General features: G+C 46.6%; 1 protein-coding gene across 1 annotated transcript in view; it reads right to left on the reverse strand.

Moving 5' to 3' along the window:
• Window positions 1–27,181, reverse strand: part of LOC126547046 (frequenin-1-like) — a 304,787-nt gene that overhangs the window by 20,837 nt on the left and 256,769 nt on the right. The window contains exons 5-6 of the mRNA XM_050194878.2: window positions 16,923–17,001; window positions 13,996–14,084 (exon numbers count right to left, since the gene is read on the reverse strand). Of these exons, the coding sequence (XP_050050835.1) occupies window positions 13,996–14,084; window positions 16,923–17,001 (168 nt within the window). The remainder of the gene's footprint in view (window positions 1–13,995; window positions 14,085–16,922; window positions 17,002–27,181) is intronic.

Below are 27,181 nucleotides of genomic sequence, written 5' to 3' on the forward strand. Positions count from 1 at the left end.
AAAGCAAAACAGGCGCTATAGAAGAGATGCGGCATCGAAAGCGGCGTATGTCTGGTATAACAATGTCTTAAAGCGCTGAAATCTGGAAGTAGTTGTGGCTACTATCAGCGAATAGATAGTGCTGTTAGGATTTCCCCTTCTTTGTCCTCATTTCCTCCTCGTTTTACCGACTCAGTCAAATGCGCATTGGTCTATGCAATGTGACCTCCTATAATTGTGACTGCATGTCGGAGCTCTACCGGGAGGCATTTCGTCAGTGCAGGTATTGCTGTAGCGACCGTGAGTTCAGCAGCGAGCTTCAGCAGCGGTTGAACGCGTCCTTTATTTGCCACGATATTTCATCACTCTAAAGAAACACCAGCTAAGAAGGCGATCCTAAAGTCAAAAGCATCGTGCGCTTTACCAAGTTCTTTGGAAACAAAGACCGGGGCGTCGAGCGTCATGTGCGCATGACGCCAGAAATGCCGCTTTTGTCCGCATCTCTCACTGGCATTCGATTAGGAAGTAGCCTTGAAAATGCGCACATCATTCCCCCGGCAGTGAAACCAAACGGCTGTATTTATTTATTTATTTATTTATTTATTTATTTATTTATTTATTTATTTATTTATTTGTTTATTTATTTGTTTATTTGTTTGTTTATTTATTTATTTATTTATTTATTTATTTATTTATTTTATTGTACTTTCAAGGCCCGAAGGCGTTACAGAAGGGAGTGGAACGAAATACAGAGCATGTTGAGATAACAGGGTATAATAATGATAATAAAAAAATAGAAGGTGCGGATTAACAAAAGTATTCTTCAATAGTAGTTCTAAAAGCAGATGTATCGGTTATGTTAGCAATTGAGGCCGGCACATCATTCCATTCATCGGTAGTTTTAGGAATAAATGAATAAAAATATTGTTTCGTGCGACAGTGTGGAATGCTCAATTTATGGCGATGGTCAGGATAATATGTATGCAGGTTCGGACAAAAGTTATTTTTAATTCCGGATTGTAATAATAAATTTTGTGCAGCAGTGATGGGCGTGCTAACTTTCTATGGTATGAGAGGAGAGGGAGCAGCCTTCATAGGTGTTACGCTTGATGTCCGAGAATAGCTAGTAAGAATGAAACGTGCGCTACGATATTGTATAGATTCTATTGCATTTGTTAAGTAATCCAAGCCAGGGTCTCATACAGAAGAGGCATATTCAAGCTTAGGATGTATTAGTGTTTTGTATAGAAGTAGCTTTAAGTTAGCGGGTGCCATAAAGAAATTGCGACGGAGGTAACCAAGCGTACGGTTGGCATTGTTAGTGATGTGGTTTATGTGTGTTTGCCAGGAAAAATTAGATGTTATGTGGACGCCTAAATATTTATAGGAACCGACTCCTTCGAGTACAGAGTTCTTCAAGGGATAATTGGATCGATTAGACGAAGCAGTATTGCGGGAAATCCTCATTAGTTTCCACTTTTGGCTGTTAAGTCGCATTTTCCAAGTGTCGCACCAGTTAGTTACTTTGTCTAGATGAGATTGTAGTTTTAGAGTGTCAGAATTTGATGATATTACTCTGTAAATGGCACAATCGTTTGCCAATAACGTTATGGAGGACGCTACGCAGTTAGGCAAATCATTAATATAAATTGGAAAAAGCAAGGGTCCGAGAACAGAACCTTGGGGCACCCCGGAACTGACAAGACAAAGCGAAGAGTCAAAATTGTTAGCTTAGACAAATTGTGTTTTATTGGATAAGAAGTGTTCAATCCAAGAGATAATATTAGGGTCAATGATGAGTGTATTTAATTTTAGACAAGGTAATTGGTGAGAGACGAGATCAAATGCTTTCGAAAAGCCTAAGAAGATGGTGTCAATGTGAAATCCATTATCCAACGCGGCACAGATTTCATGTGTAAATGAAATAAGTTGAGTATCACAGGAAAACAATTCACGGAACCCATGCTGACGAGATGAAAAAAATGAATTTGTTTCTAGGAAGTTGATGAGATTAGAGTATATTATATGCTCTAGAATTTTGCATGACACACTTGTTATAGACACACTTGCAATTTAAAGGGGAATGCACGTCGCCAGACTTAAATAATGGAACCACCTTGCCGACTTTAAAATCCTTTGGTAATGAGCACGACAGAATAGATTGCGAAAAGATGTTGCACAAAATTATGGATGAGTACACTTCAGTATTTTTCAAAAACTTAGAATTAATATTGTCTATTCCTGACGATGACGAAATCTTTAACTTACGAATAAAGTTCACGACACCATCGTAATCAATTAACAAGGGCTCCATCTGTGCAAAATTCATCTCAACTTCAGGTAGAGAAGCACAGGGCAACACGTTATTCAAAAATGATTTAGAAAACTCTTAATTGAGTACAGAACAACATTCTTCTTCAACATTCTTCAACAGCACCATCTACATCAGTTAACGATATTCTGTTACATTCGGAACCCTTGACAGCTTTCTAAATTTTTTTAGTATTTTCAGTCAGCAGAGATGGAAGTGTATTTTAAAAGAAAACGCGTTTAGCTTATTTGACTGCGTTTTTAAACAGTGAAGCAACCTGCTAATACGCACGCCAGCTATCAGTTGTGTTCCGTTGTTTAGTTTGGCGAAACAGCCGCTTCTTCCTGTTCAAGATACTTTTTAGGGATGCATTAAACCACGCTGCTCAATGGTTACACCGGACAACTCGGAGGGGTATGTATTTTTGTATTCATTCATTAACTTTATTTTTAAAAAGCGACCAGTTCTGTTCAACGCTCCGAGTGTAAAAGTCCGGCATATATTCTTCTACAAAAGCTTCAAGTTGTGTGTTCATTGATGCGTAGTCGTTGATACCTCTGCTCGCCTTTCGGATGCTCGTCTTTCGGATTCCAAAGAATATATGTACTGCTCGCTTCACTTTGCTGAGTGCCTGTAACCTCTGCCTGACGAGGCTAGGAGCCATTGCATTTGGTGGCATGAGCCATTGATGACGATAGTTTTCTGTCGACGTTACACCACGAAGAAATCCCTGGATCCTAGCCATAGACAGTTTCGCTGTGAAAATGAAAAATGTTTGCCTTCGGGTTTCTGAAGCTGGACCATGTAAATAAAATACGATTTACAGGAACTGACAGGATAATAATAAATTTTGTGCAGCAGTGATAAGCGTGATAACTTCCTACGGTATGAGAGGAGAGGGAGGTTTAAAGTAGCCTTCATAGATGTTAACATTATATTTTTTTTATTATACCCTGTTATCTGAACATGATCTGTATTTCGTTCCACTCCCTTCTGTAATGCCTTCGGGCCTTGAAGGTACCATAAATAAAATAAAATAAAATAAAATAAATAAATAAATAAATAAATAAATAAATAAATAAATAAATATAGCCGTTCGGTTTCACTGTCAGGGGAATAATAATATTACCCCGGAACTGACAGGACAGCGCGAAGAGTCAAAATTGTTAGCGGAGACAAATTGTGCTCTATGGGATAAGAAGTGTTTAATCCATGAGATAATATTAGGGTCAACGATGAGTGTGTTAACGCTTCTGCTGAGTTGCCACTGGGATGTGTTATGTGCTGTGAAGTCGACGAGTGTCAAGTCCACTGATGACAGCGGCGGACGCCGTAATTTGTGTTGCATCCAAGGAAAGCCATTTACGAAGGGAACGCTGGCGTTGCGACTACACAACAAACTCAAAGAAATTGTGCAATATGTGCGTGTGCAGTTTCAGTTATGCACAAATATATGCAGGCTGCTGACGATCGTATTTTTTGGCCAGCATCACCTTGGAGGTGGGAAATGACAGCAGGACGTATATGTCCACGCCCGTTGACAATGACAAAACCAATAGGACAGTGACACAAATAAGTGCCTCTTCTTTTTTCATGCAAGATGTTTCCCGTGGAAACACCTTAGTGAGGATAAAAAGAAGAAAAAGGAGGCACGCATTCATTGCGCATACGCGAATCTAAAAACCCTTTCGGATTTGCCCATGGGCGAACAATAACATATTAAGGACAAGAACTGACAGATGAGCATATTGGTATGGATTCATACCTTTAAACGTACACACAGTGCGAAAAACATACGAAAAGGCAAGAAGACGCTGCAGGCGCGCCACTGTTCAAGAACATTACTCGAAAAAAAAATTAAATTATGGTGTTTTACGTGCCAAAACCACTTTCTGATTATGAGGCACGCCGAAGTGGAGGACTCCGTAAATTTCGACCACCTGGGGTTCTTTAACGTGCACCTAAATCTAACATTACTCGAAAACGGACAGTTCAAAGCACGATACTGATACTCTGAAAGAAGGTCGACAGCTCCGTTAGCTGGCACGAATTCATATAAACATGCTGTGTGGGAAAGATGCATGTACAGTCGTGAGCAAAAGTGGAGAGTGCACGGCCCCGGGCGCGGGAGCAGCTGCGAGGCCGCCACGCGGCGCTGCTCTCTCGCCGCGCGCCCGCTTCGAGAGTGCCCCGAGTGACGACAACCTTCACCCTCGCTAGGCCCTACCCTCGCTCTCGGGCTGGTGCTTATCACGCTTGATAAATTTCTTGTGCACCGTTCGGCTGCTCTGCTGCTGACGGTCGCGGCGAAGGGTGTCGAGCATTGCAAAGCGCCTAAAGTCTCCGAAGGGAAAGCAGGGCGAACTGCTTCCCTCCTCCTCCGTTTTCGGCGCGCCTTGACGCATCGATGCCGTGCCCGTATCGGCGTGCTGTTGGAAGGCACGCGCGGCTCCCACTCGACTCCCGCATCATTAGGTAGAGACGAATACATCGAGGGGGAGGAAAGAGAAAAGCAGAAGGCAGGGAGGTTAACCAGAATAACGTCCGGTTGGCTACCCTGCACCGCGGAAATGGGAAAGGGGGAAAACAAACCACCTCGATGTATTCGAGGTGGAAAATGAAAGACACTGTGGATCCTCGCTTCGAACACCCCTTTCAAATAAGTATTAAAAATGTTTGGCACTCGCAAGCTCTTCGGTGCCGTGAGAAATAAGCAATCTGAACGTAACACTCAATTAATACTTAGTGAATTTGCCATTAATGGCAATTACACCAGCAGCTCGGCGCGGCATCGAATCATACAGTGATGACACAACGTCGGGGCGAGCACGAAAAATCTGTCATTCTTGTTTTACGGCAGTCCACCGTTGATCACCTGTAGCCGTGCGGAGATCCCGGGTCGTAAGTTTTCAATGGGGTTCAGATATGCACCTATTGGTGGCCACTGCAGCTGTGTATTTGTGATACAACTCCGGGTTCTACAGATGCTCTACCTCCGTGCTCTACGAGCTGCTGGTGTAATTGCCGTTAATGCAACTTGACTAAGTATTAGCTGAATGTTACGTTAAGCTTGCTTATTTCTCACGGCAATAAAGAGCCTGTGGGTGCCAAACATATGTAATAATTGAAGGGGGTGTTCGAAGCGAGGATCCACAGTGCCTTACATTTTACGCCTCGATGTATTCGTCTCTACCTGGTGATTCTGGGGTGGAAGCCGCACGTGGCTTGCAACAGCATGCCGATAGTCATCGACGCGTAACCGTCAAGGCGCGCCGAAAACGGAGGTGGAGGGGAGCAGTTCGCCCTACACTCTTAAGCAAAATTACACCCTTTTGCCACACAACGATAATCGTCACCTGTGGTGTCTGCATTTCCGTTCTTTAACGCGGCGAGCCCAATACTTCCCAACAACAAACGGCATCCGCGTTATCAGCATCACATAGCATTCCCGACAGGAAAGTAGCGGGCGCTGCGTTTTCAAGAAAGGAAGCGCAAGCAAGGCAGATGATGATTATCGTTGTGTGGCAGAGATACACCCCAAAGGGTGTAACTTTGCCTACACTCTAAAAACGGTTTGCACCCTTTGGGGTGTATATTTGTCCCACAACAATAATCGTCATCTGCCTTGCTTGCGTTTCCTTTTTTGAAAACTCGGCGCTCGCTACTTTCCTGTCGTGAATGCTGCGTCACACTGATAACGTGCATGCCGTTCGTGACTGGGAAGTACCGGGCTCGCAGCGTTAAAGAAAGGAAACGCGGGCAAGACATATGATAATTATCGTTGTGGGACAAATATACACCCCAAAGGGTGCAACTGTTTTTAGAGTGTAAGAGCGTAGAAACTTATCAAGCGTGTTAAGTACCAGCGCGAGAGCGAGGGTGAAGTTTGTCGTCACTCGGGATACTCTCGAAGCGAGCGCGCGACGCTAAAGTCCATTGACTTTACGCGACGCGAGATAGCAGCAGCGCGTAGCGGCCCCGCAGCTGCTCCCGCGCCGGGAGCCGTGGTCTCTCCACTTTTGCTCACGGCTGTACGCGCAAACTTTGGAAGACACAGACGCGACGCCGCACCTGCATCTTTTCCTCTCTGTGTGAGCATTTTGAGCTGTGTCTTTATACATGGAGACAAAGAAGAGGGAGGCAATACAGTGCAATACAGTGCAATCGTGCCCGACGAAGAGTGAATGCGATCTAACGTCTTTGGAACGAAATGCATGGCATCCACCCGAATATATGCAACCCCCGTTAGAGCCCCCAGGGCCACTGTAAAGTGCTGATGCTTTAAGCTTCTAGCACACGCTGGACCTCCTGTCATTTTATGAAGCACTAAAACAACCAAACACACTGTAGCGGGCTGCAAGCTGCGCCATTAAATCGGTAACTTGGATAATGGCGCACAGTCTCGCATTTTAGAGGTAGCCGGTAATCCTTGCCGTAAATAACGGTAATATCCGCTCGAGCTTGGACGTTTTGACTACTACTGGCCAGGCCTAAAATTGTCATCAAACAGAATATATTTTTCATGAGCCAACCATATGTGCAAAGGTGGCGCTAAGCGCCACGTTACGGCATGTATAACATGACTTCTATCACTGACGTTTAGCATATATTGCCCAGGTAAATTTTAATAACATCGATGTTTCATTCTCTCGTAACAAAAATTAACTGAGTCATCGAAGCCCATGCAGCTTTTGCCTTTATTTAATGTAAAATGAGTCGTTATTACCTATAAAATGTGAAAATGTTCACCTTCATAAAGCTTACCGCTTTTGAGTATATGCACATGCGTCAAGCAGCACCGAATAACACGCTTGTTGATGGAAGTTGAAAGTGCTGACGTTGCCAAATCACGAGCAGATCGCTCGCGAGCTCAATACATCAGTCAGCGCCTTCGGAACAGAATCGCCAGACTGGAATTAGAAGCGTGCCTGGACAATAGAAGAGCGCGTCAGAAACTACGCGCGGTAATTTGAGGATCACCTTTTATTCCAGACAATACCCCACTTATACGCTAATGACTGAATCTGCAAGTTGCATTTATTGTTATTAATATTATTATTTGCAAACTGAGAAGCCGAATAATTGACAGCGCAGGGAGCAGAAAACACTAAGAAAAAAGGTTCTTGACTTAACTAACCGTTGCTTAAAGGCATGCTCTCATGGCAGTACCAAATTATTAATTAAAAAGCAGAAGAGTCGCCTTACGAAGCGCTAAAGCCCCAGAGCGGGAGTTACACATAGTGAACAGCGACTCCCGAGAAGGACCCGTGTTACAGGAAGGAAGGCAAGACGCGGGAAAGAAACGCCGTACATGCTTGGCCTTGGCCCAGTTCAACATACAAGCAAGAAAAGTGAACTGGAGACTAAGAAAAACAATAAAGAAAAGAAAGAAGCGTATCCCCGATATACAAGAGGGGCGGAGTGCTCGGTGTATGGCGACAGGTGAAAAAAAAAAAGAAAAAAAACGGATCAAGAGCGCGAGGAGAGGCGCGTTGAATTATGCGGGAAAGGCGCCCGCGCTCGGATTAGACGAGAATTGATGACAGCCCATTGGTTCGATGCACGCGGCGGGGGATACACGTTCTCGACGTCTCTTTTTTATTTCTTTCATTCCTTTATTTTTCTTTTTTTCTGTCATTCTTTAGCTTTTCTTTCTTAGTTTCTTTCCACAATCTCTCGAACTTTTGTTTTTCTTTCTTTTTGTTCTTCTGGGGGCAGTGTGCGGGAGTCGAGAGAGGCGAGCTTCCCTCCGCATTCCAGACACTCGCTGTCAGCGACGGAGGCTGTTCATCGCCAACGACGGAGGCGTGCGACCGATTTCCGTTGATCGGATCGGAAGCACCTCGCTTAAAGCGTTTCCTCTCGAAGCGGGTGCTTCCGAAGCAGGAACGAAGGGAAACTTTACTCGCGAAGAATGCGCGTCGTGCAATGGGCTCGAGCGCTGCACGTCTTCAAGCGCAGAGGCATTGGGAGAAGCCGCTTCCTGGGAGGTCCCCGTGCGTCGCACATATGCCCGTTGCCGAACGAGTGCGGCAGACGTGAACGCATACGATTAATAAAGCGCGTTTACCCTTTCACACGGCTAACTTGTTACGGGCTCATATAAGTCGCTCGGAAGTCCCAACATTCGTCGTCGGCATTGGCATGCGTTGTACTATCTTGGATACATGTATACCTACTTCGCACACAAGCTTTCGGAGTGCGGAATCCGCGAAAATCGCAGTCAACGCATCTGGCCGAGGATTTAAAAAACCGAGTGTAGACTACAGCTCTCCACGTTTTCAATAATCTCACGGGAGCTTCGATGGACCCGACGGTGAGCTCCGTGTCATGGAACGCACCTTCGGAAGCAGCGAGGGTACAGGCGTATGCGCGCAAATCATGCTCTTGTACGAGCATCGTCTGCAGAAGCTGTTCTATTCAGCTCGACATAGCCTCCGCTGCTTTTCGGCTTTCAACGCAAACGAACCGCCGTGGTAGTGCGGTGGCTACGGAGTTGCGCTTCTCAGCTCGAGGTCGTGGGATCGATCGCGGCCGCGAGCGATTTGTCCATCACAAATTCAACACATGGGCACAATACAAGACCGGTCATTGAATCTCCACGGATCAAATCATTTTATTCATGATAAATGGCCTACGCGAGGTCTTTATACGCTCACTGACCCAACCCTTAGGACGCCAAGAGTTACTGTGCCCCCAAATTATTTTACAGCGAAAGCTGTATATGACTAACCTTCCGTAGTTTTTTTGGCGTCCGGCCACAAAAAAAAAAAAAAATCCTCATGTGGGCCGATCCTGGTGATAGTGAAGACAGGGTTCAAGCTCAATGGCACATACCGCTGTGGGGTCGGGAACCTGTGACGCCCCCTTTAAGTATTCTTGTCACACTTGGGATCTAAAGTGGTCCCAGGCACACGGCGCGAAACGACCACCGACGAAGAACGTTCCCGCGAAGCTGAACGAAAACGACAATCGCGAGCCCGGGCACTTCCGAACGAGCAACGACGCCAGACTCGCAACGCAATACGACGTCAGAGGTAGCGGATGGACCGAGTGAACGACTTCAAAGGTGCCGATGCCAAGTTCCGACCTGAAGCGCACGTTTCTGGATAAACATTTCGGATTTAGTTGCAGAGTGCGCGACCATCTATGGTTCGAGAACGAACTGACGAGGATCGGAAATCTACAAAATCAAGGAGTTTATGACCACGTATTTCCAGTGGGTTAGAAAGGATGACACCACACCTGAGATCATCAACGAAGACTTCAATCTATACATTTCTAAGCCAGAGAAAATGGTTCATGCAATACATGTTGGAAGAGTTTGGCCTGCAATGTTACTCCAACCTTATGATACCTACCACGTATCACCGGACGTGCATTGATTTGATTCTAGCCAAGGACCTTCTTATGGTGGCAGTCGAACCATGGAGTATATGTCACAGTGATCATAAAGCAATCGTGACTACCCTGACAAACAAATCATCCATTCAAACACATCAACTCCCATCATGAGACACTTCAAACAAATGGCAACCATTCCACTCTACGAAGATGCAATGGCAGCGAAAGTTGACGACAGTCAAAGCTGTCAAACGAAAAGCAAGGTGCTTCTGCTGCCATTCCATCTTCACAGAGTGTACTGGTTGTCATTGTTTCCAATTGGCATATTTATAAGTTTGCGCTTTTTTATTTATTTTACAGCGAAGCTGTATACCTCTACCGTCCAAGGAAATTTTGGTGTCGTCGTTGTAAGCAAAAAATTCCCCATACGTGGGCCGATCCCGGAGATGGTGCAATACCGGCACGACCCGCGGCGGATGTGAAGCAGGCGTTAAGCAATCCCCATACGTGGGCCGATCCCGAAGATCGTGCAATGCCGGGCCTACCCGCGGCGGAGGTGAAGCAGGCGTTAAGCACTCCCCATACGTGGGCCGATCCCGGAGGTCGTGCAATGGCAGGTCGACCCGCGGCGGAGGTGAAGCAAGCGATAAGCACTCCCTATACGTGGGCCGATCCCGAAGATAGTGCAATGTTGTCCCGACCGGCGGCGGAGGTGGAGTTCGCCATGAAGGGGCCCACATACACAGCTTCGCTGATCATCCTTCTTCACTGAGTGAAAGGGCATAGATTTTTTTTGAACCTATCTTCATTTAGCTTTAATTGGCGTGTTTTATTGCAGTAAATAGGAAGGCTTTTCCCCACATTCATTTAGGGTTATTTGGAAACATTACACGTGGAATGAGAGTTTAAAAGGGGGTTGAACGCAGGAACACTCCTATACGATGCATGGTATGCACACTAAAGCGTGCGTGTGTGAGTGTGTGTGCGAGGGTGCGTGCGTGTTTACGTGAGTGTGAGTGTACGTGCGTGCGTGTGTGAGTGTGTGTGCGAGGGTGCGTGCGCGTGCAGGTGTGAGTGTGCGTGCGTGTTTACGTGAGTGTGAGTGTACGTGCGTGCGTGTGTGAGTGTGTGTGCGAGGGTGCGTGCGCGTGCAGGTGTGAGTGTGCGTGCGTGTTTACGTGAGTGTGAGTGTACGTGCGTGCGTGTGTGAGTGTGTGTGCGAGGGTGCGTGCGCGTGCAGGTGTGAGTGTGCGTGCGTGTTTACGTGAGTGTGAGTGTACGTGCGTGCGTGTGTGAGTGTGTGTGCGAGGGTGCGTGCGCGTGCAGGTGTGAGTGTGCGTGCGTGTTTACGTGAGTGTGAGTGTACGTGCGTGCGTGTGTGAGTGTGTGTGCGAGGGTGCGTGCGCGTGCAGGTGTGAGTGTGCGTGCGTGTTTACGTGAGTGTGAGTGTACGTGCGTGCGTGTGTGAGTGTGTGTGCGAGGGTGCGTGCGCGTGCAGGTGTGAGTGTGCGTGCGTGTTTACGTGAGTGTGAGTGTACGTGCGTGCGTGTGTGAGTGTGTGTGCGAGGGTGCGTGCGCGTGCAGGTGTGAGTGTGCGTGCGTGTTTACGTGAGTGTGAGTGTACGTGCGTGCGTGTGTGAGTGTGTGTGCGAGGGTGCGTGCGCGTGCAGGTGTGAGTGTGCGTGCGTGTTTACGTGAGTGTGAGTGTACGTGCGTGCGTGTGTGAGTGTGTGTGCGAGGGTGCGTGCGCGTGCAGGTGTGAGTGTGCGTGCGTGTTTACGTGAGTGTGAGTGTACGTGCGTGCATGTGCACGTTTGTGCGTGCGTGTGTGAGTGTACGTGCGTTCATGTGTACGTGCGTGTGCATGTGTGCACATGCATGAGTGTGAGTGTGCATGTGCGAGTGTGCGAGTGTGCGTGCGTGCATGAGTGAGTGAGTGAGTGTGTGTGTGTGTTGAGATGGTTTTGTGCGTGAGTGTGCGCACACACACGCACACGTGCCAATTGGCGTACGCCTTTTATTGCAGTAAATAGGAAGGCTTTTACCCCCATTCATTTAGGGTTATTTCGAAACATTACACGAGCATTGAGAGTTTAAAAGGGGGTGGAACGCAGGAACACTCTATACGATGCATAAGGTGCACGCTAAAGCGTGCGTGTGTGCGTGCGTGTATGAGTGTGCGCGCGCATGTGCGTGTGTGCGCGTGTGCGTGTGTGCGCGTGTGCGCGTGTGCACGTGCGCGCGTGTGCGCGTGCATGTGTGAGCGTGCGTGTGTGAGTGAGTGTGCGTGCGTTCATGTGGGTGTGTGCCTTTGTGATTGCGTGAGTGTGAGTGGTCGTGTGTGTGTGCGTTCATGTGGGTATGTGTGTGCTTGCGTGTGAGTGTGTGCGTGCGTACATAAGTGTGTACGTGTGTGAGTGTGCATGCGTTCTTGTGCGTGCATGTGTGTGCGGGTGCGTGTGTGTGCCTGTGTGTGCGTGCGTCAATGTGTGTGTTTGTGCAACATTCCGCAATATTCAGTTAGCTCAGAAGCAAACTTCCACTAATCATTTTTATTTACTTTATGGCACATGTCGGAATTGGAAAATTGAAGCCGAGAGATAATGAAGAGATATATGTTTAGTAGGAATCTAATAGTTTCTAGATAACCGTTCTTAAAGTAGGCTACGAAAACCATTGTCGTTCCAGTCAGTTTTGTCCCACATTGTCATGAGGGGCAATTTCGAAAAACTAGTACCTACGCGACACCAGCGAGCCTCAAACAACCTTTGGGTGGGGATTTGACAACTAGTGCTAGTACCTTATGTTTCTGTTTAATTGGCATGACGTCATTACTAGCAACATATTCTTGACTTCGTACTCTATGATTTGGTTTTTTCATCTCATTTGTTGTAATTACTTTCATGTACCTCTGGTGTAACTGAGTATGCTACTTCTGTTTTCTCTTACTGCTACTTTTTTCCGGTGCACACTCTTCCTTTGCCTAGTTTCACTGTGGATATATTACTTTGGTGTTATTTCCGTTGCAACAGGTCGCTGTGGCTACTCAAGCTGCTTCCATACATTTTTTTTACCATTATCCATGGTATATCACACACGAAAATAAAGACAAATTTAACTTCACTACGACCTGGGTTTATTTATGCATTTGCAACGTGTGCTCAAAAATAAATCAAGCATCAGTGATAGTTTGCTTATTGTATAGTTGAACATTCTAATTTTTCGTGGCCAATGAACCCTTCCGGTAATCCACCTCAAGAAATTTAGCGGTAATGAGCCGTAGTCTCATTCTAAGAAGCAAGTGACTGACAGCCGCCATGCATCTTGCGCACGTATAGAATTATATCACCACCCTACTCCTACGCTTATCCCCTCTCGTGTTATTCTCGTCCTCCAGTGACAGTGCCGTCTCAAAAGTCCTCGTCTCGTCGAAGACGGGTGCGCGTCTAAGGAAGAGTTCATGTTACCAAGCGAGAAAAAAAAAAGGGCAGCGGATGGGGACATTGCGGAAGGTGGCAGCAGCGTCAAAATTGGCGTTACTTTATCGTATGATCCTCACAGCGTCAAATGTTGATTACGTCCTAAACCATGCGAAACAAAGCAGTGTAGCTTTACGGATGCGGTACACAGCGGACACCGGCCTGTCAAGGACCGAATTCATGGAGCTCGTAAAACGCTTCGATATTGGCGTACGTTCCCTGTAGAAGAAAAAAAAAACTCTGAATAAACTCTGGAGTTTTACAAGTCAAAACCTCAATCTGATTATGAGGCACGCCGTAGTATAGGGGGCTGCGTATAAATTTTGACCATCTGGGGTTCTTTACCGTGCCCCCAATGCAATCAATGTACACGAGCGTTTTCACATATCGGAATGCGGCCGCCACGGCCGGGACCAAATCCGCGACCTCAGCGGCACAATATCTTAGCCACTGAGCTATCGCAGCGGCTTACGCTTTCTCTGTTGCCTGTTATTGGCCATCACGATTGCTCAGCAATGGCCAGTCAGGTGCGAGCACCTGTTGCGTGTGACGAGCTTTGAGAGTTTGGCCGCATTCGGTGCGCATGCTACCCATCTACTCAAGTTGTAGTCGTCCTACAGCGAAGAGTGATGACGCTCAACATAGGAACATCATAGAATAGGCCTTCAAGGCACTGAACAACAGGTTGTCAGCGTTCTTTGATGCAGTCCCTGCTCTGGGGTAGCGGGTATTGATAGAACGAAATCAGTGCCTGAAATCGCGTGGCTCTTGGAGCTAGCTTTGATGTGGAGCCCGAAACTCAAAGCACGGGTATAATTTCCGCCACTATTACTTAAAATGTCGACTTGAAACGCTAGCAGTGAAAATCGGCTGCGTACTCACCAGCATTTCGTATATAGCATCTACAATGTTGTACATCTCCTCTCGTGTAATGAAGCCGTCATTGTCGACGTCATACAGTTTGAACGCCCCTGCGAAGAGAGAGAGGGAAAATAAAGCAAGTTTGGAATTGGCCTACATGCAAGCGAATCAGAGCCACATCTGTAAAATATCACATATCAGAATAGCAGCAATTCACAAAAAGTAAACTAGACGCCATGCCATGTCCAGCTAAATACAAATGTTTCGATTGCACACTGTCTCCAGCTGTGTTATATTCGCCTGCGATACGAAAGCGTCTCCTTCAAGCATGCCGGTTATTCAACGAACCGATATTAAGTACCGCACATGAGTGCCTAATGATCCGGCTGATTCGGGCTGCTTGCACCAATGCCCACGTTGCTTCTATTGCATTTTTCACATTGCCCGAGTTGACCCACACAGGCTGCCTGCTCATTATGCGTAATCAATAGTTTAAATCCAAAAGCAAACTAACGCACACAAAGACGCAGTCACTTGACCCCGCTCGCGTTTAATTTTATCCTTAAAAGGACGTCTTGTTGGGCGAGTTGGTCACAATTCATCTTGGGTACTAGGCGCGAAAACACACACGACACAAGGAAGGAGACGGGACAGAGCGCCTATCCCGTCGGCGCTCTGTCCCGTCTCCTTCCTTGTGTCGTGTGTGTTTTCGCGCCTAGTACCCAAGATAATCTTATCCTTCGCGACAAATGTAGTTGGTTCCAGGCGAAATTGTTTGCATAATCGCTTACAAGCTCGAAAAACTCGGTTCAAGGAAAGCCAATATTAGCGATGCGTATCGAGTAGCTGGACTTTGCGAGATAAATCTTATTGCTTGTTGTAATAAATGTATTTTTGCTGCGCGCTGTATGGCTCTAAGCGCGTTAGTGAATTGGTGCCATTTGGCGGCACTTTAGATATGGAACGCATAAGGGCCAAACTACACTTTACGCTTGCTGGCGCGCCAAAGCTCGCGCCCGCGCGTTTCGCCGCGCCTCGCGAGGGACGGTGGTTTGAAGCTACAAGACTCGCGCGCTGACGCGCGAGTCTTGGCTTACTATTTTCGCCTTGGTAGACATCGTTTCGTATTTGTGTGAGGCATCCAGGGCATCGCTATTTGTCTAGAGAAGATATCTGTGCTCGTGCCGCGCTTCGACGCGTGCGATCTGTCGTTCAGCATCCGCACATGTGTGAGGCGCTCGGGCGCGATCTTTCGCGCGCCGGCACGCGCACATGTAGCTTGTCCTTTACACTTGTTTTGTACTGCTCCTGAAGAATTTAAGTGGCAGTTAAAAACGCGGACGTCTCAAATAAAGACCGTCGCCAGCGCCACGACGAATACGTTGCTAACAAATGTGACATACTATGCGCATAAGAGCTACAAGTCTATAGCAAGGTCGGGCAACGCACGCGACACACGTGAGGGCCACGTGTCAAGAAGGACTTGGAACATTCACGCAAAGCGTATCACAGGTTGCAGTTTCAACACGTAAGAAGTCCTGCGCTATAGTGCGAGAGAAGCCCTGTGCATTAATACGCGCACGTGTAGTAACGTGTGCGGCTCACTCGCACCTGTAGCGGGGCAGCCGACTTCAATTCTTCCAAATCTAAAGGTGGAATAAGCTGAGGAAAATGGCTACACACGCTACAACCGCTTTTTATTCTTTCGAACGACTTAGTGCAAACAGTTCGTCTTACCCAGTTATCACTGCGATAAGACAAGAAAAAAAATTAACGCCGCAAAAATAACCATGCCGTCCGTTGCTGCACCAGTAATGGATCCTGGTTATGCATTCTTTTATATAACACACCATCATTATTTTATTAACCACAATTAATACATGGTATAAAACAAGCTATCGATGATAATAAATTCAATCGAAAATATACTGCGCGCTGACAAACACACGAAAGGAATGTTTCCGATAACCTAACTTTTGCGTAGTTTCCTATGTTGTCCTAAAAAGTATGCGCGCTTTGAATGAACGACAGCAACCTCAGTTTCGTCCGAAGCAGTGCAGTGACAGCTAGTGAATCATTAATCGCAGTCAGACGCGCAGATTTGCGGGGGAAGTAAATAAAGAGAAACAATTTGCTTTGGATATTCACGTTTCTTTTTTTTCCTCCTTATCTCATCCTCGGTCTCGCGCCTCTTGCGCTCTCGCTCCGTGCATCCGGCTTCGCTTAACGCTTCTTTTACCTCAACGTGATGATGGCGATGATTATGGGCGACCTACTGCAACAAATGCTACGACGATGACGCGAATTGCGCTAGGAAATTTTCAAGAATGCCACCTAAGGAACAGTGCCGCGACACTCGCCTTCCTGGAGTCAAAAGAAACTACGCAAGCGTTAGCCACTTAGAAGCACTCGAGTTAAATGTCGCGCGATGCACGCTTTACAACTCTTTAAATGCCCGAGTCGCTTAGTGACTCATTAAAAGGCTAGTTGAGTAACTTTCTTTCTTCTTTGCGACGTGAAAATACACAACTTGCACAGAACTGCGCAATGGCTTTCGCTAGCAATACGCAGGCGCACTGTCCGTCTCCGTTGGTGCTCAACTGTGCGCTCGTTCAGTAGTGCAAACCTGCGCAAGCGGGCTAATCAGAACGAACTAAGTGTGGACGGCCACACTCGAAAGTTCGCAAGCCGTATTCTAGGCCAGATTATGCAAACAATACTACTTTTTCTCTTTTTTACTTAACATACATTCAGGGTCTGCAAGCATTACTGAGAGGAGTGACGTAACAGAAATATATGATTTACTGCATTTTTCAGACGGTGTTGTAGTTAAGAATTCATGCCGCCAAGGATAATTCTCGTGACATTATACTTGAATGCCGTTTTAGTATCTGAGTCAAGCACATACGGTATATATGAAAAAAAAAAGAAGGGATTGCATTTCTTACATAATAACTTTTCTTCGACGTTTCCTCTTGACGTTACCGACAACGCTCGGATGAACTCCTCGAACTCTATGGAGCCGTCCTGGAAAGAAAATAAATGCAGAACAAGTTAGAGAATGACACGAAGGACAAACCTAAACTTGGAGAGGAGGAGCAGAAGAAGAAGAAGAAATGCATGCAGCACGGTTCATGATATTGAGTTCCGACAACGCGCGCACGAAATTTCACAACTTGCTCCGTGCTGTAAGACGCTTGCGCACAGGAAAGCGGATAGACAATAGCAGGGCCGACCGGCAGTACGACAGGGAAGCATGGCCCAACGCAAGCAGCGCTTTCGGCGTGTATTCTGCGCACGTCCCCAGCGACGCTATCGAGTTAGCATTTGCGAGTTGAATGACGACGGCAATTGCGCAAGGAACGAATTTCGATCACCTGCTCTTTATTCTTATTTTTATTTTTCATTTTCACTTTCACGTACTTCCGATATTCTTTCTTGACTAGCGAGAATTCCAGCTCTCTTTCTGTTATTTTCCTTTCAGCCCTACTTCAATCAGCCTAGCAATCGCCCAATCGACTATTGATTCTGGGACCGAAAGTAACTGTGCTCGTATTCACAAAACGTTCTTGCGCTATCACAGACCTTTCCCTGTTTACAACCAGCGTGACGGCACTGCATGTGAGCGCCCTGCCCACCTGCAGCGCCAGGGGAAGGGTATTGGTTAGCAAAAAACGTTCAGCAGCTGGATCTTTTCTTACAGATGCGTTGCTTGTATCTAAATTGCTGCGATCGTGATTTTTGATATTGCGATTTTCTGAAGTGACAGCACCTTCAAAGTATGGCACATAGCTAGAGAGTGGATCGTCCTATTAATAGTGGCGCCGTACGGCTTCTACATGCACACCGCTTCATAAAGTCAACATATAGTGATTTCGTAAGAATGCCCCATCCGTATATCACACGATCCAAACAATTTCATTGATCTTTAAAACCGTACATTTTATCACAGCAGCTGCACATTTTAACGGTGCCTCATGTGCTGTGCTTCGCCGTGCTTGATGCCTCGAAAGCGCTTGCTGCCTCGCTTAACTGCTTTTAATTCGAGAAGACCAAATTTTTCGTGTTAATATGCATCACCACAGCACAAAGTTTGCGCTCCGCACACCAGCACACCAGAAGAAGCGTGGCCGGTGTTGTTGACAGTCATCGCACGGACCACCACAAACAACAACGTGTTCCACTTCCGCAAGTAAAAAAGAAAAAAAATCGGCGTTACCAGTTTTACATCGCGCAGTTTACCCCGCACCATTGTTCTCCAGCACACAGTACAACGAACGTGGCTGACAAGATGATTGTGCAGGACCACGGAATAATTAATAATGATAAAAACGTCCACGTGGCGCGCAACCGCATCAACCACTGCACGGTTGCGCTACGCCGAGAACTGGTGGCGTTATGTTTTGATAACCAGGGTCACTACACGTGCGCCAGTCACGTCACGCTATGACGTCGCCGGCGCTTTGTGACATTGCATGGGAGATGCCTATCGTTCATGGCGAAGAGCATTTACGAACCAAAAGCTTTGTCAGTTGGGTCCCTGATTAGCTGACCTCTTACTACGAGGGCGAATCAAGAAGTATTTGCCCCTACTTTTTGTTAGCCAAATAAGTTACGTACATAGAGGTTATTACAAGCATATACGTACCTTACACTATTTTTCCACATAGTCCCCGCACCAGTTCAGACATCTGCCCCATCGCAGCACTAAATTTGATATGCCCGTATAGTAGAACTTGTCCAGCTGACTGTGGAATCACCATCGAACTTCACGGCCTTTTGCGAACTCACAACGCCACCACCTCACACTTCTCAAAGCGAGACACTTTTCCCTATACGTGGGCTGCATTTCCCTGTGGATTTCGATGGGCGTTCGTTCCTTGCTCCATAGAAAACGAATCACACTTCGTTGCTCGTACGCCGTGGACGTGTGAAGCCCAATTAACTGCCCTCTTCAACAACTGACAGCAGCGCCGTGCCGCGGAGCTACCGGCAGATAAGGCCGGGCCGGTCCAAGAAAAGTCCTGCGCTGAGAATGGATATGTGGACTTCGCATTTAAAGCTGTAATTTGGCTAAAAGAAAGAAGAAGAAAAGTGACGAGCGGGGCAAGACTATAATTCGCCCTCGTATATATATATATATATATATATATATATATATATATATATATAGGGGAGCCTTGAGTGTGCAACTTGTGGCGTATATTGGGCGCAGCGTTAGTCGCAGTCTCCCTGCCTTTATATACTCGCGCTACAATCGCACTGCTAACGTTCACGAAATGAACACCACGGGTACCTGCTTCAATCGGCAGTGTGAGACAGAAATCCACGCGTGCGTGGAGTCACCGTAAAGTGAACACACGCTCGCCGAGCGAATCCACGCCGAAAATGCGCCTGAAAAACGTCCCTCATGCTCGTGCCCACAACGCAATAATAATGGCTGAATTGTGTTCTACGTGACTGCAACCACGTAAGGCGGTTTTCGCCCCCGATTACAACATAGGCCTCGCACGGAGTGACATGTCTGAAATGCCTTATTAAAATCATTCAATTATTTCTTTACTTCTGTAAGTGCCCACAAACAGCACAGAGCCTTGGTAATGGCGTACGCAACAAAACCAGAAAACAAACACACATGATACTTAAGAAACATGAAAGAGAACGAATATGAACTTCATCAAAGTCCAAGCATTATTTAGAAAGTCAGCCAAAGAACACACGCACGAATAAAATAGACCAACGTCTAGACGTAGACAACCGTGCTGGTTTAAAAGATGGATAATAGGGCTCAGCAGTACACACATCAAGAATGTAAAAAAAATCCCAGGACACCAAAGCACTTTTTATGAGTTGTGAATGTGAAAGCATTAATGTCCAACTGAACGTCACTGAGCAGTCCTTCGAATTATGAACTCCTCGCGGGAAAGCGAGCACGTTGAACCACTTCGCGCGTCTTGATTCGGCCATACCAAGGCGCATTTAGAACGCAGGCGAGAGCTTGAGAGCACAAGGAACGCGCGGACGGCACACGCTTCCGAGAGCGAGAGCGAGGATGATTTGGCGGCGCTGCGATGCCCTTTACGCAACACCTGGCACGCTACTGCGGCAGCAAGTGGTCCCCTTTCACTCGCCCTGTTCCGTCGAGGAGCACTCGTGCCGTGGCATCGCAGCCAATGGTCGCTCTTTCGAGGCACGCTCGTGACGTGGCGTTGTAGCCAATGGGAATTTAGGTGCCGTTCGGCTGTTACAGACGCCGTTTTTTTCGCTCCCTGAGCCATTTGACGCTTTCGCATCAAAACACAAAGATTGCGCAAGCCTGGTAGCGGTACCGTAAATAAAAGAGCAGAAGTTAAGCTGCCGCATGGAACTTAACCGCGCACAGTTTTAAATAAAGACACATGGTCATGGTATTTTCGACAGGCAGTGAGAGTGACAATGTGGAACATTCGCAGAATGTGCTCGTAGTCTTAATAACATTTGTGCCCCAAGAAGCGATCGTATAGCAAATGAACAAATTATCTTTGAGCGCTTTCAATTTTTCTTTCGCTCGTGCGAGTTACGTTTTTGCACGCAACTGACAACAACTCAAGTTTTCGTCGTACAAGAGCAAAATAGAAACGTATAACTCATTTAACATTTTAAAAAGCTTTGGTTGACCTTGATATAACGCATAATAATATATACGAAGCATTCACTACACTTGACACGTGTGCACTGAACGTTAACCCAGAGTCATTCAATAGCCCTAGATCTTGGAAAATAAACACATTTGAAAAATGCGGACCATGAACCATCCCGAGGCACAGCCGGCAGCAGTTCATAAGGAACAGGACAGTCGGCGCCAATTCGAACATAATTTACCCATGATGCAATCTAGCCTTTGATCAATGCACAATGGTTCGAGCCGACGCCATACAATAACAGTTTTTATAGAAGCAGACCATGTGAGACAAGTTTGAAGGCGTTAGAAAGGTTGAAATACACCGTATCTACTTGCTTAACGTTAGCGCAGTAGGAACCAACTGCGACTCCAGGTTAGCTTCAACAGATTGGCCTCAAACGACTCCGTGTTGAGAAATACTAATTTAGTTTTTGCAGAAAGAAAACAGTTGTTGGAACAGAACAGTTTCAGAAAATTTGGCGAAAGAAGACAAAAGCGAGACTGGGTGATAATGTTTGGCGTTTGTCGCGTTACCACTTTTCTACAGAGGGACAATTCAAATCTTCCATTTGTAAGAAAAGACAAGCGTACACGCAGGGATTCAAAGTGTGCGTTAAAGTCCGGACAGAAATTCGCGAGTAACCTTTCACAATAAAGCTTGATATATTGTCATGAGCACGTCAACGCTTGTCTCGACCTATTAATGACCAGGACAACATTGTGTTCTGAAAAAGTCAGAATTATTAAATAGTCACTATAGGTAAAACCTGCGTCGTGCTCACCAGGAGCACTAGTTGCTTTCATATGTACAGAAGAAAATTGTTCTGCGTAAAGATTAGTGAAATCGTAGGAATTCGTAAGGATACATTTTGCAAAGATGGGATAAAGCTGTTATCAGAGCCATTTGTGACATACTGTCGTTAGCGTAGGTTCAAAAGAGCTGCGCATCTCACGTCAACCACTCTTCAATAAAAGTAGTCCTTTCACGGTCGAGGTCTCGCCGCTGCTTGTCGAAGGCTGCCAATTCCTCGGGGGAACGCACAACACGCGGCCGTCCCATCCGTTTCTCGAGAATGAACTGAACAGAAACAAAGTCGGCGCAGCGCGCGCGAAACCCTTTTCTGCCTTTGCCCTCCCCAGCGAAACGGCTCTGATTGGTAGCGCGCGTGGCGTGAGCGCGCGCCTATGCAGCTGGAACCCTTGCTAATAACTCACGCTCCGGCGCCGGATCTGCTGTCAACTCATCAAGCCGCCTTTTCTCGCAGCTGCTCTGCTCTGGGAGCAACTGTTTTGCGCGTGCGCGTGTGCGCGTGTGCGTGTGCGTGTGAGACCACAACGTCACGGAAAGTGAGCCAATTTACAAGCTTCACTTGAAGAAATAAACGTTGCGTTGAAATTCAGGATATGTAAGGTAGATGAAGCGTATTAAATGAAGCCATAAGGACCTATGAAGTCTCAAGCACGAAGATCCCACAAATCCTTGTACTAATCATCATTTTCATGGTGGCTGAACAATCGCAGCGCCAGATTTCCCTCTAGTAATTATTATAAGAAACTGTGGGTCGGAGAACTTTGCGTACGAAGGGGCTGACTTTGAGCCCTTGCATTTGTTGTGATATTTCAACTTTTTTTTTCTACGGGAAGAGCGCAACTCCTTCGAGAACCACTGAGGGTAGCGCCTTGGTTGACGTTTGCTTCAAGGGATAAAAAGATCAATTGAGCGTCCCGTGTACTCAGTCAGCACACGAACTGCTTCGTTTCCATTTTTGTTTCATACAGTGCGCATCAATCTGTGTCGTTTAGATTGTAGTAAAGCCCGTGATAGTTACCACCGGAAAAAGCAAACGACTCATTTGTAATGCGTCGCACGGCGTCGTTCTTTATTGCGACAGGGAATCGCAGGGGGAGTACATGTGCCACTCATCTATAGTAACAAGACCCTCGTCAGTGTCAGAAATGTTTTTGATAGGAAAAGCTGACAAGGAGATCTAATATGTGTCCGGCTGTGTTTGCAATACAGTTTAATTGTATGAGTTCAAGAAATTTACTCGACAAGGAACATTAGCGCATCGCCGTATGCGCCTAACGAAGAACCGGAAGCCGGCCAGAAGAGGTTCCACTCAACAGATAGCAGATTGTAGTCACCTATCAAATGAAACATGTAATTCTCTTCATCAATTCTATCAACAAAGATGTTAATGTGTTCAGCAAATAACGTGCCAGCTTACATTATATTGAAAATAAGCTGGGCATACAAGCAGGTTTTTTCCGCGCTTTGAAACAACCTCAAGTGACACGGTCAGCGGAGCTACTCCGATGTCACCATGTGGTAATACTGCTTCGCACGGGAATTAAAACCTCTGTACCTAATTTCACAGCTTCGTCATATGGATGGTCACGTCTTTGTACTATATATTCTGACGGAAGATTTTTCCCTACACAAAATCATTATTTAGCCAGGTTTTGCTCAGACAGATTAGGTCGAAATCGTTAGCCAAAACGTTTTCAGAGAAAGTTGAGAATTTAGTTCGAATACTGCGAACTTTTTCATAAAAGACTGAGTATTTCAAGATACGTTTTAAATACTCTCGGTAGCAACACTTTTCCGCTCATTCAGCGTCCCGAATAATGGCCTGAAAAGGCAGCCGGTATTGCAGATACATTTAGAGTTAATTTTCTCGAGTAAGTCCCTTCCCGCAGCGATGCAAAAAGAGTAGCCCTCGTGCTTCGTGTTCAATTTCAAGCATTGAACAGAGTCTTTACCAGTGACGTCTTCCAGTGCTGAAGAAACGTCCTGACATGTTGCCGTAGGCGCCAGACGATGCTTGGAGCTAGAGCACGAAATTACAAAATGTGAAAAGAAAGACAGGACGGATGGAGCGCTGAGTCCGTCCTGTCTGACGACATCAGCGTTGTGTCAATCCCGTCTTTCTTTGCGCATTGTGTAATTTCGCCCTGCAGGTTCAAGTATGGATTACCAAGACGCCCAGTATGCGGCTATATTGAAGCACGACAAGTGAGACACGAAGAGCGACCGCTTTACAGGCGGCCTAAACACACACACGCACACAAGTCGGCTGGAAACACTTGCTCCGCTGACGGTGGCGTCCGCCTCTTGTGCTGGAACGTTGACATACCGTCGCCTTGCCGCAATACTCTGCTACTGAAAGTCTTGTTAGGCGTTGGCTCTCGAGGAGTCAGGAAGAATGTCTCGTGCTCGTCCCGTGTCGACCCAACAAGGGCAGGAGGCAGCGCGGCCGCCTGTGACTGTGTTATTGTAAACAGTCGTTCCAGTGGTGGCCACGCATTCCTTTCCCTCTGCTCCTTGGTCGATTGACCCATAAGCGCAGTGTTTTGCGACAGTTATAAACAGAGACTGTATTCAACTCGAACCCGGTAGTCGTGTCGCAGATAATTTTGTCGCAGAGAGACTGTACGACGGCACGAAGTTGATTACAGCTTCGACTGCAGGCCGGTTGCCGTCGCACTAACTGCTTGAGGTCTCTGGTTAGCGGCACTGTCGAAAACATTCAGCCTGGAGCAATAAGAGCACTTAAACGTGCTCGTGCTCGCCGACATGTAGAACTCGTCTTCCTCGTCGTTAACATGTGAACACTTAAAGTGAGAACGGTGGCCGCAGGATGCACAACAGCACAGAAACTGCGGGCGACTGAAGAACAGCAGCGCACGCGCATCGTATTTGTCCCTCGACCTCGTCATGATATGTCCCGGTAGCGACTTTGCAATTGCTAATAAGTACAGCTTGGCGTGGCACTTTCGGAGGTGCCGTACATTTGTGCGCATGCGCGAGTAAGAGCGGGCACGAGGGAGAAAATGGGGGGGGGGGGGGCTTTTGCTCCTTGAATATATCACTCTGCCTAGGCACCACGGAGGTGAAGTTTCTTGGCGCGTGTTGTACCTTTGTCCCTTGGCGTGCCGGCATTGCGGAGTTGGGTCGAGTTTGTTTACGCTCCGACGCTGGCTGCAGGTGCGGTGAAATCGGTGAATTAGCAAGCACTGACGCCCCCTTTGGCTACCTCTGTGTCAGACAGATTGTCTCGCACCTGCGGCGCTCGTGCTAAGTCAGTCATGCCGGATCATACCTTTCTCGCGCCTTAGACTATGCACCATGAAAATAACATCACAGATGTTTCCGTGGGAGAAGTAGGGACCATATAGTGGAGGCCGGGCCATATATATTGAAATTCTCGAATGCAGAGCGCCTTAGCAATTGCCGTTGAACGCAAATGGCTGAAATGCCGCCGGTGGCACTCGAAGCCCCTGCAACCGCTATGAGAATACGTCGCGCTACCCTAACGCCTCTTACGCTAACCTAACTTAACATTTACCTAACCAAACGTGGCCGAGACGCAACAACAATGATCCTCACGGCATAATCGCTGTGAGAATACGCCGCGCCACCCTAACGCCTTTTACGCTAACCTAACCTAAGGAACCTAAACCTAAGCTAATCTAACCTAACGTGGGCGAGACGCAAAGCCAATAATCTTCACGGCGTGACATCAGGCAGTGCCGTTCAACCACGGCTGCTAAGGCGTTGTGCGTTTATTTCACTCAAGGGGACCACTCAATAATGCTCCTGAAAATTCGCGGACAGCAGCATACGAAAAGCCTGCCAAGAGCGAAGATATTGCACCAGGAGAGGAAGCCGGGCCTCTACTACGGCCCCAATGCTGCTTCACCGGAAAAATCAGTGATGTTTTTTTGAAGGTAGAGCGCCATAAGGGGCAAGAAAGATTTAATGTGGCGTGACTGACTCAGCACCAGCGCCACAGGCGCGAGAAACTCCGTCCGACGCACCTTCAGACACAGCCATCACCAAATGGCGCGTCCGTGCCCACTGCCTCACTGCGCGGGCAGCCAGCTAGTCGGAGTGTAAACTCGACCCAACTCCGCAATGCCGGCACGTCTACGTAGTGTCTAGGCAAAATCAGATATTCAAGGAGCAAAAGCTCCCCCATTTTCTCTCTCGCGCCTGTTCTTACTCACGCATGCGCACAAACGTCCGGTGCCTGAGAAAGTCCCACGCCCCGCTCTACTTACTAGCAATCGTAAAAATGCGTTCCGGTTGAAACATGTGCTGCGTACGCACCTTAGGTAGAGCGAAATCAGGAGCATGGCGGAACGTGGCCAAACTCTTTCAGTACACAGCGCCGAATGAGTGCGTCAACCACACGGTCATGTGGTTGGCGCGTTAACTTTCTTGTTTTCTTTTTGTCAAAGTCAATAACTAAATAATTGTACATTAGGCATGGTCACTTTGTCGGCTCGTCTGTCTGTGTTTATTGACTTGTTGACACGCGGTTGTATCATATTTCCTGTGCACCATATATGAAAACCTAGTTATGTTTTCAGCACATAATAAAGACATGTATGTATTGTTTATGAATGATATCTTGAAATTTATTCGTCATCTACAATCATTTATACCGTATAATTTTAAGGAAGGTAAAAATGTGAGTCTTTGTTTCTGAGTGCTGCTGTGGCCATGAAATTGAGAACATGTGTCACGTTCTGCTCGAGTGCTCAAAATATGCCATGGAAAGAAAAACGTTAACGATAAAAAGAGGAAGTTTGAACAAGCGCCCATTTACAATAAATTACAATAAAATATCACTCAGTCCGAGGTCAGCTAGTCATCTGCTGGAAAAGGCGAACATATTCCTAAGATACCTTTTAGTGGACACAGAGAAAGATCGGCATTTGCAATAAGTAGTCTTGTTAGGTATGAAACGAGCTTATGCTCTGTACTGTGGACGGAGCTTGATGTGTGGATCTGGACCTACCACCCATTCAGTACATGGAGGAACCTTACAGCAAAGGACCACCAAGTGTAGATATTATTTGGGTTGTGGCATGGACGGACGTCAAGTGAACTCTCCATTGGGGCGTTGTTATATTTACTAGTTTAAATGTCGTTCTTTGCTCGTTAATTTAGTATTACCATTTTTTCCTTCATTTCTTGCTGAATAACATAAAAGTGGAATAGTCGAAGCACTCTTTACCTCAAAGTCGCCACTGCATCCTAGGTACAGCAGAACAGAACAGAGGACACACATATATTTTCATTCGATTCAAAATATTTAACAGTTCCCAATTTCATACTATAACATGGTACATTGGAATGGGAAAACATACATCACTAACAAAGCCGCGTTAGATTCATTAACAGAATATTTAATTAGCTCAAACGATACTGTGGCTTCGTGCCTAACAACGGAACAGGGACCGAATTCACAAAGCTTATTTATTCGTAAGTTGTGTTTACCATTGGCCTTTGTTAATAATATGTCCACCATCACGATTTGCTGGCAGCTTCTCTGTTAAACAGTTCTAACGTAAGAGCCTTTCTTTTGTTGTTTTTTTCTGAATAGAGGCCGAGATCTACTAATCATTCATCATTGATAGCGATGTTCAATGCCCAATTTGCTGTGGAACAACCAAGACCCTTTCTTAAAGGAATAGAAACAACGAGACACACACCCCACCCACACCCACACATCCCACCCACCCACCTACGCGCAC

Source organism: Dermacentor andersoni, chromosome 1 (assembly GCF_023375885.2).
Source record: "Dermacentor andersoni chromosome 1, qqDerAnde1_hic_scaffold, whole genome shotgun sequence".
In the NCBI taxonomy this organism is placed as follows: Eukaryota; Metazoa; Arthropoda; class Arachnida; order Ixodida; family Ixodidae; genus Dermacentor; species Dermacentor andersoni.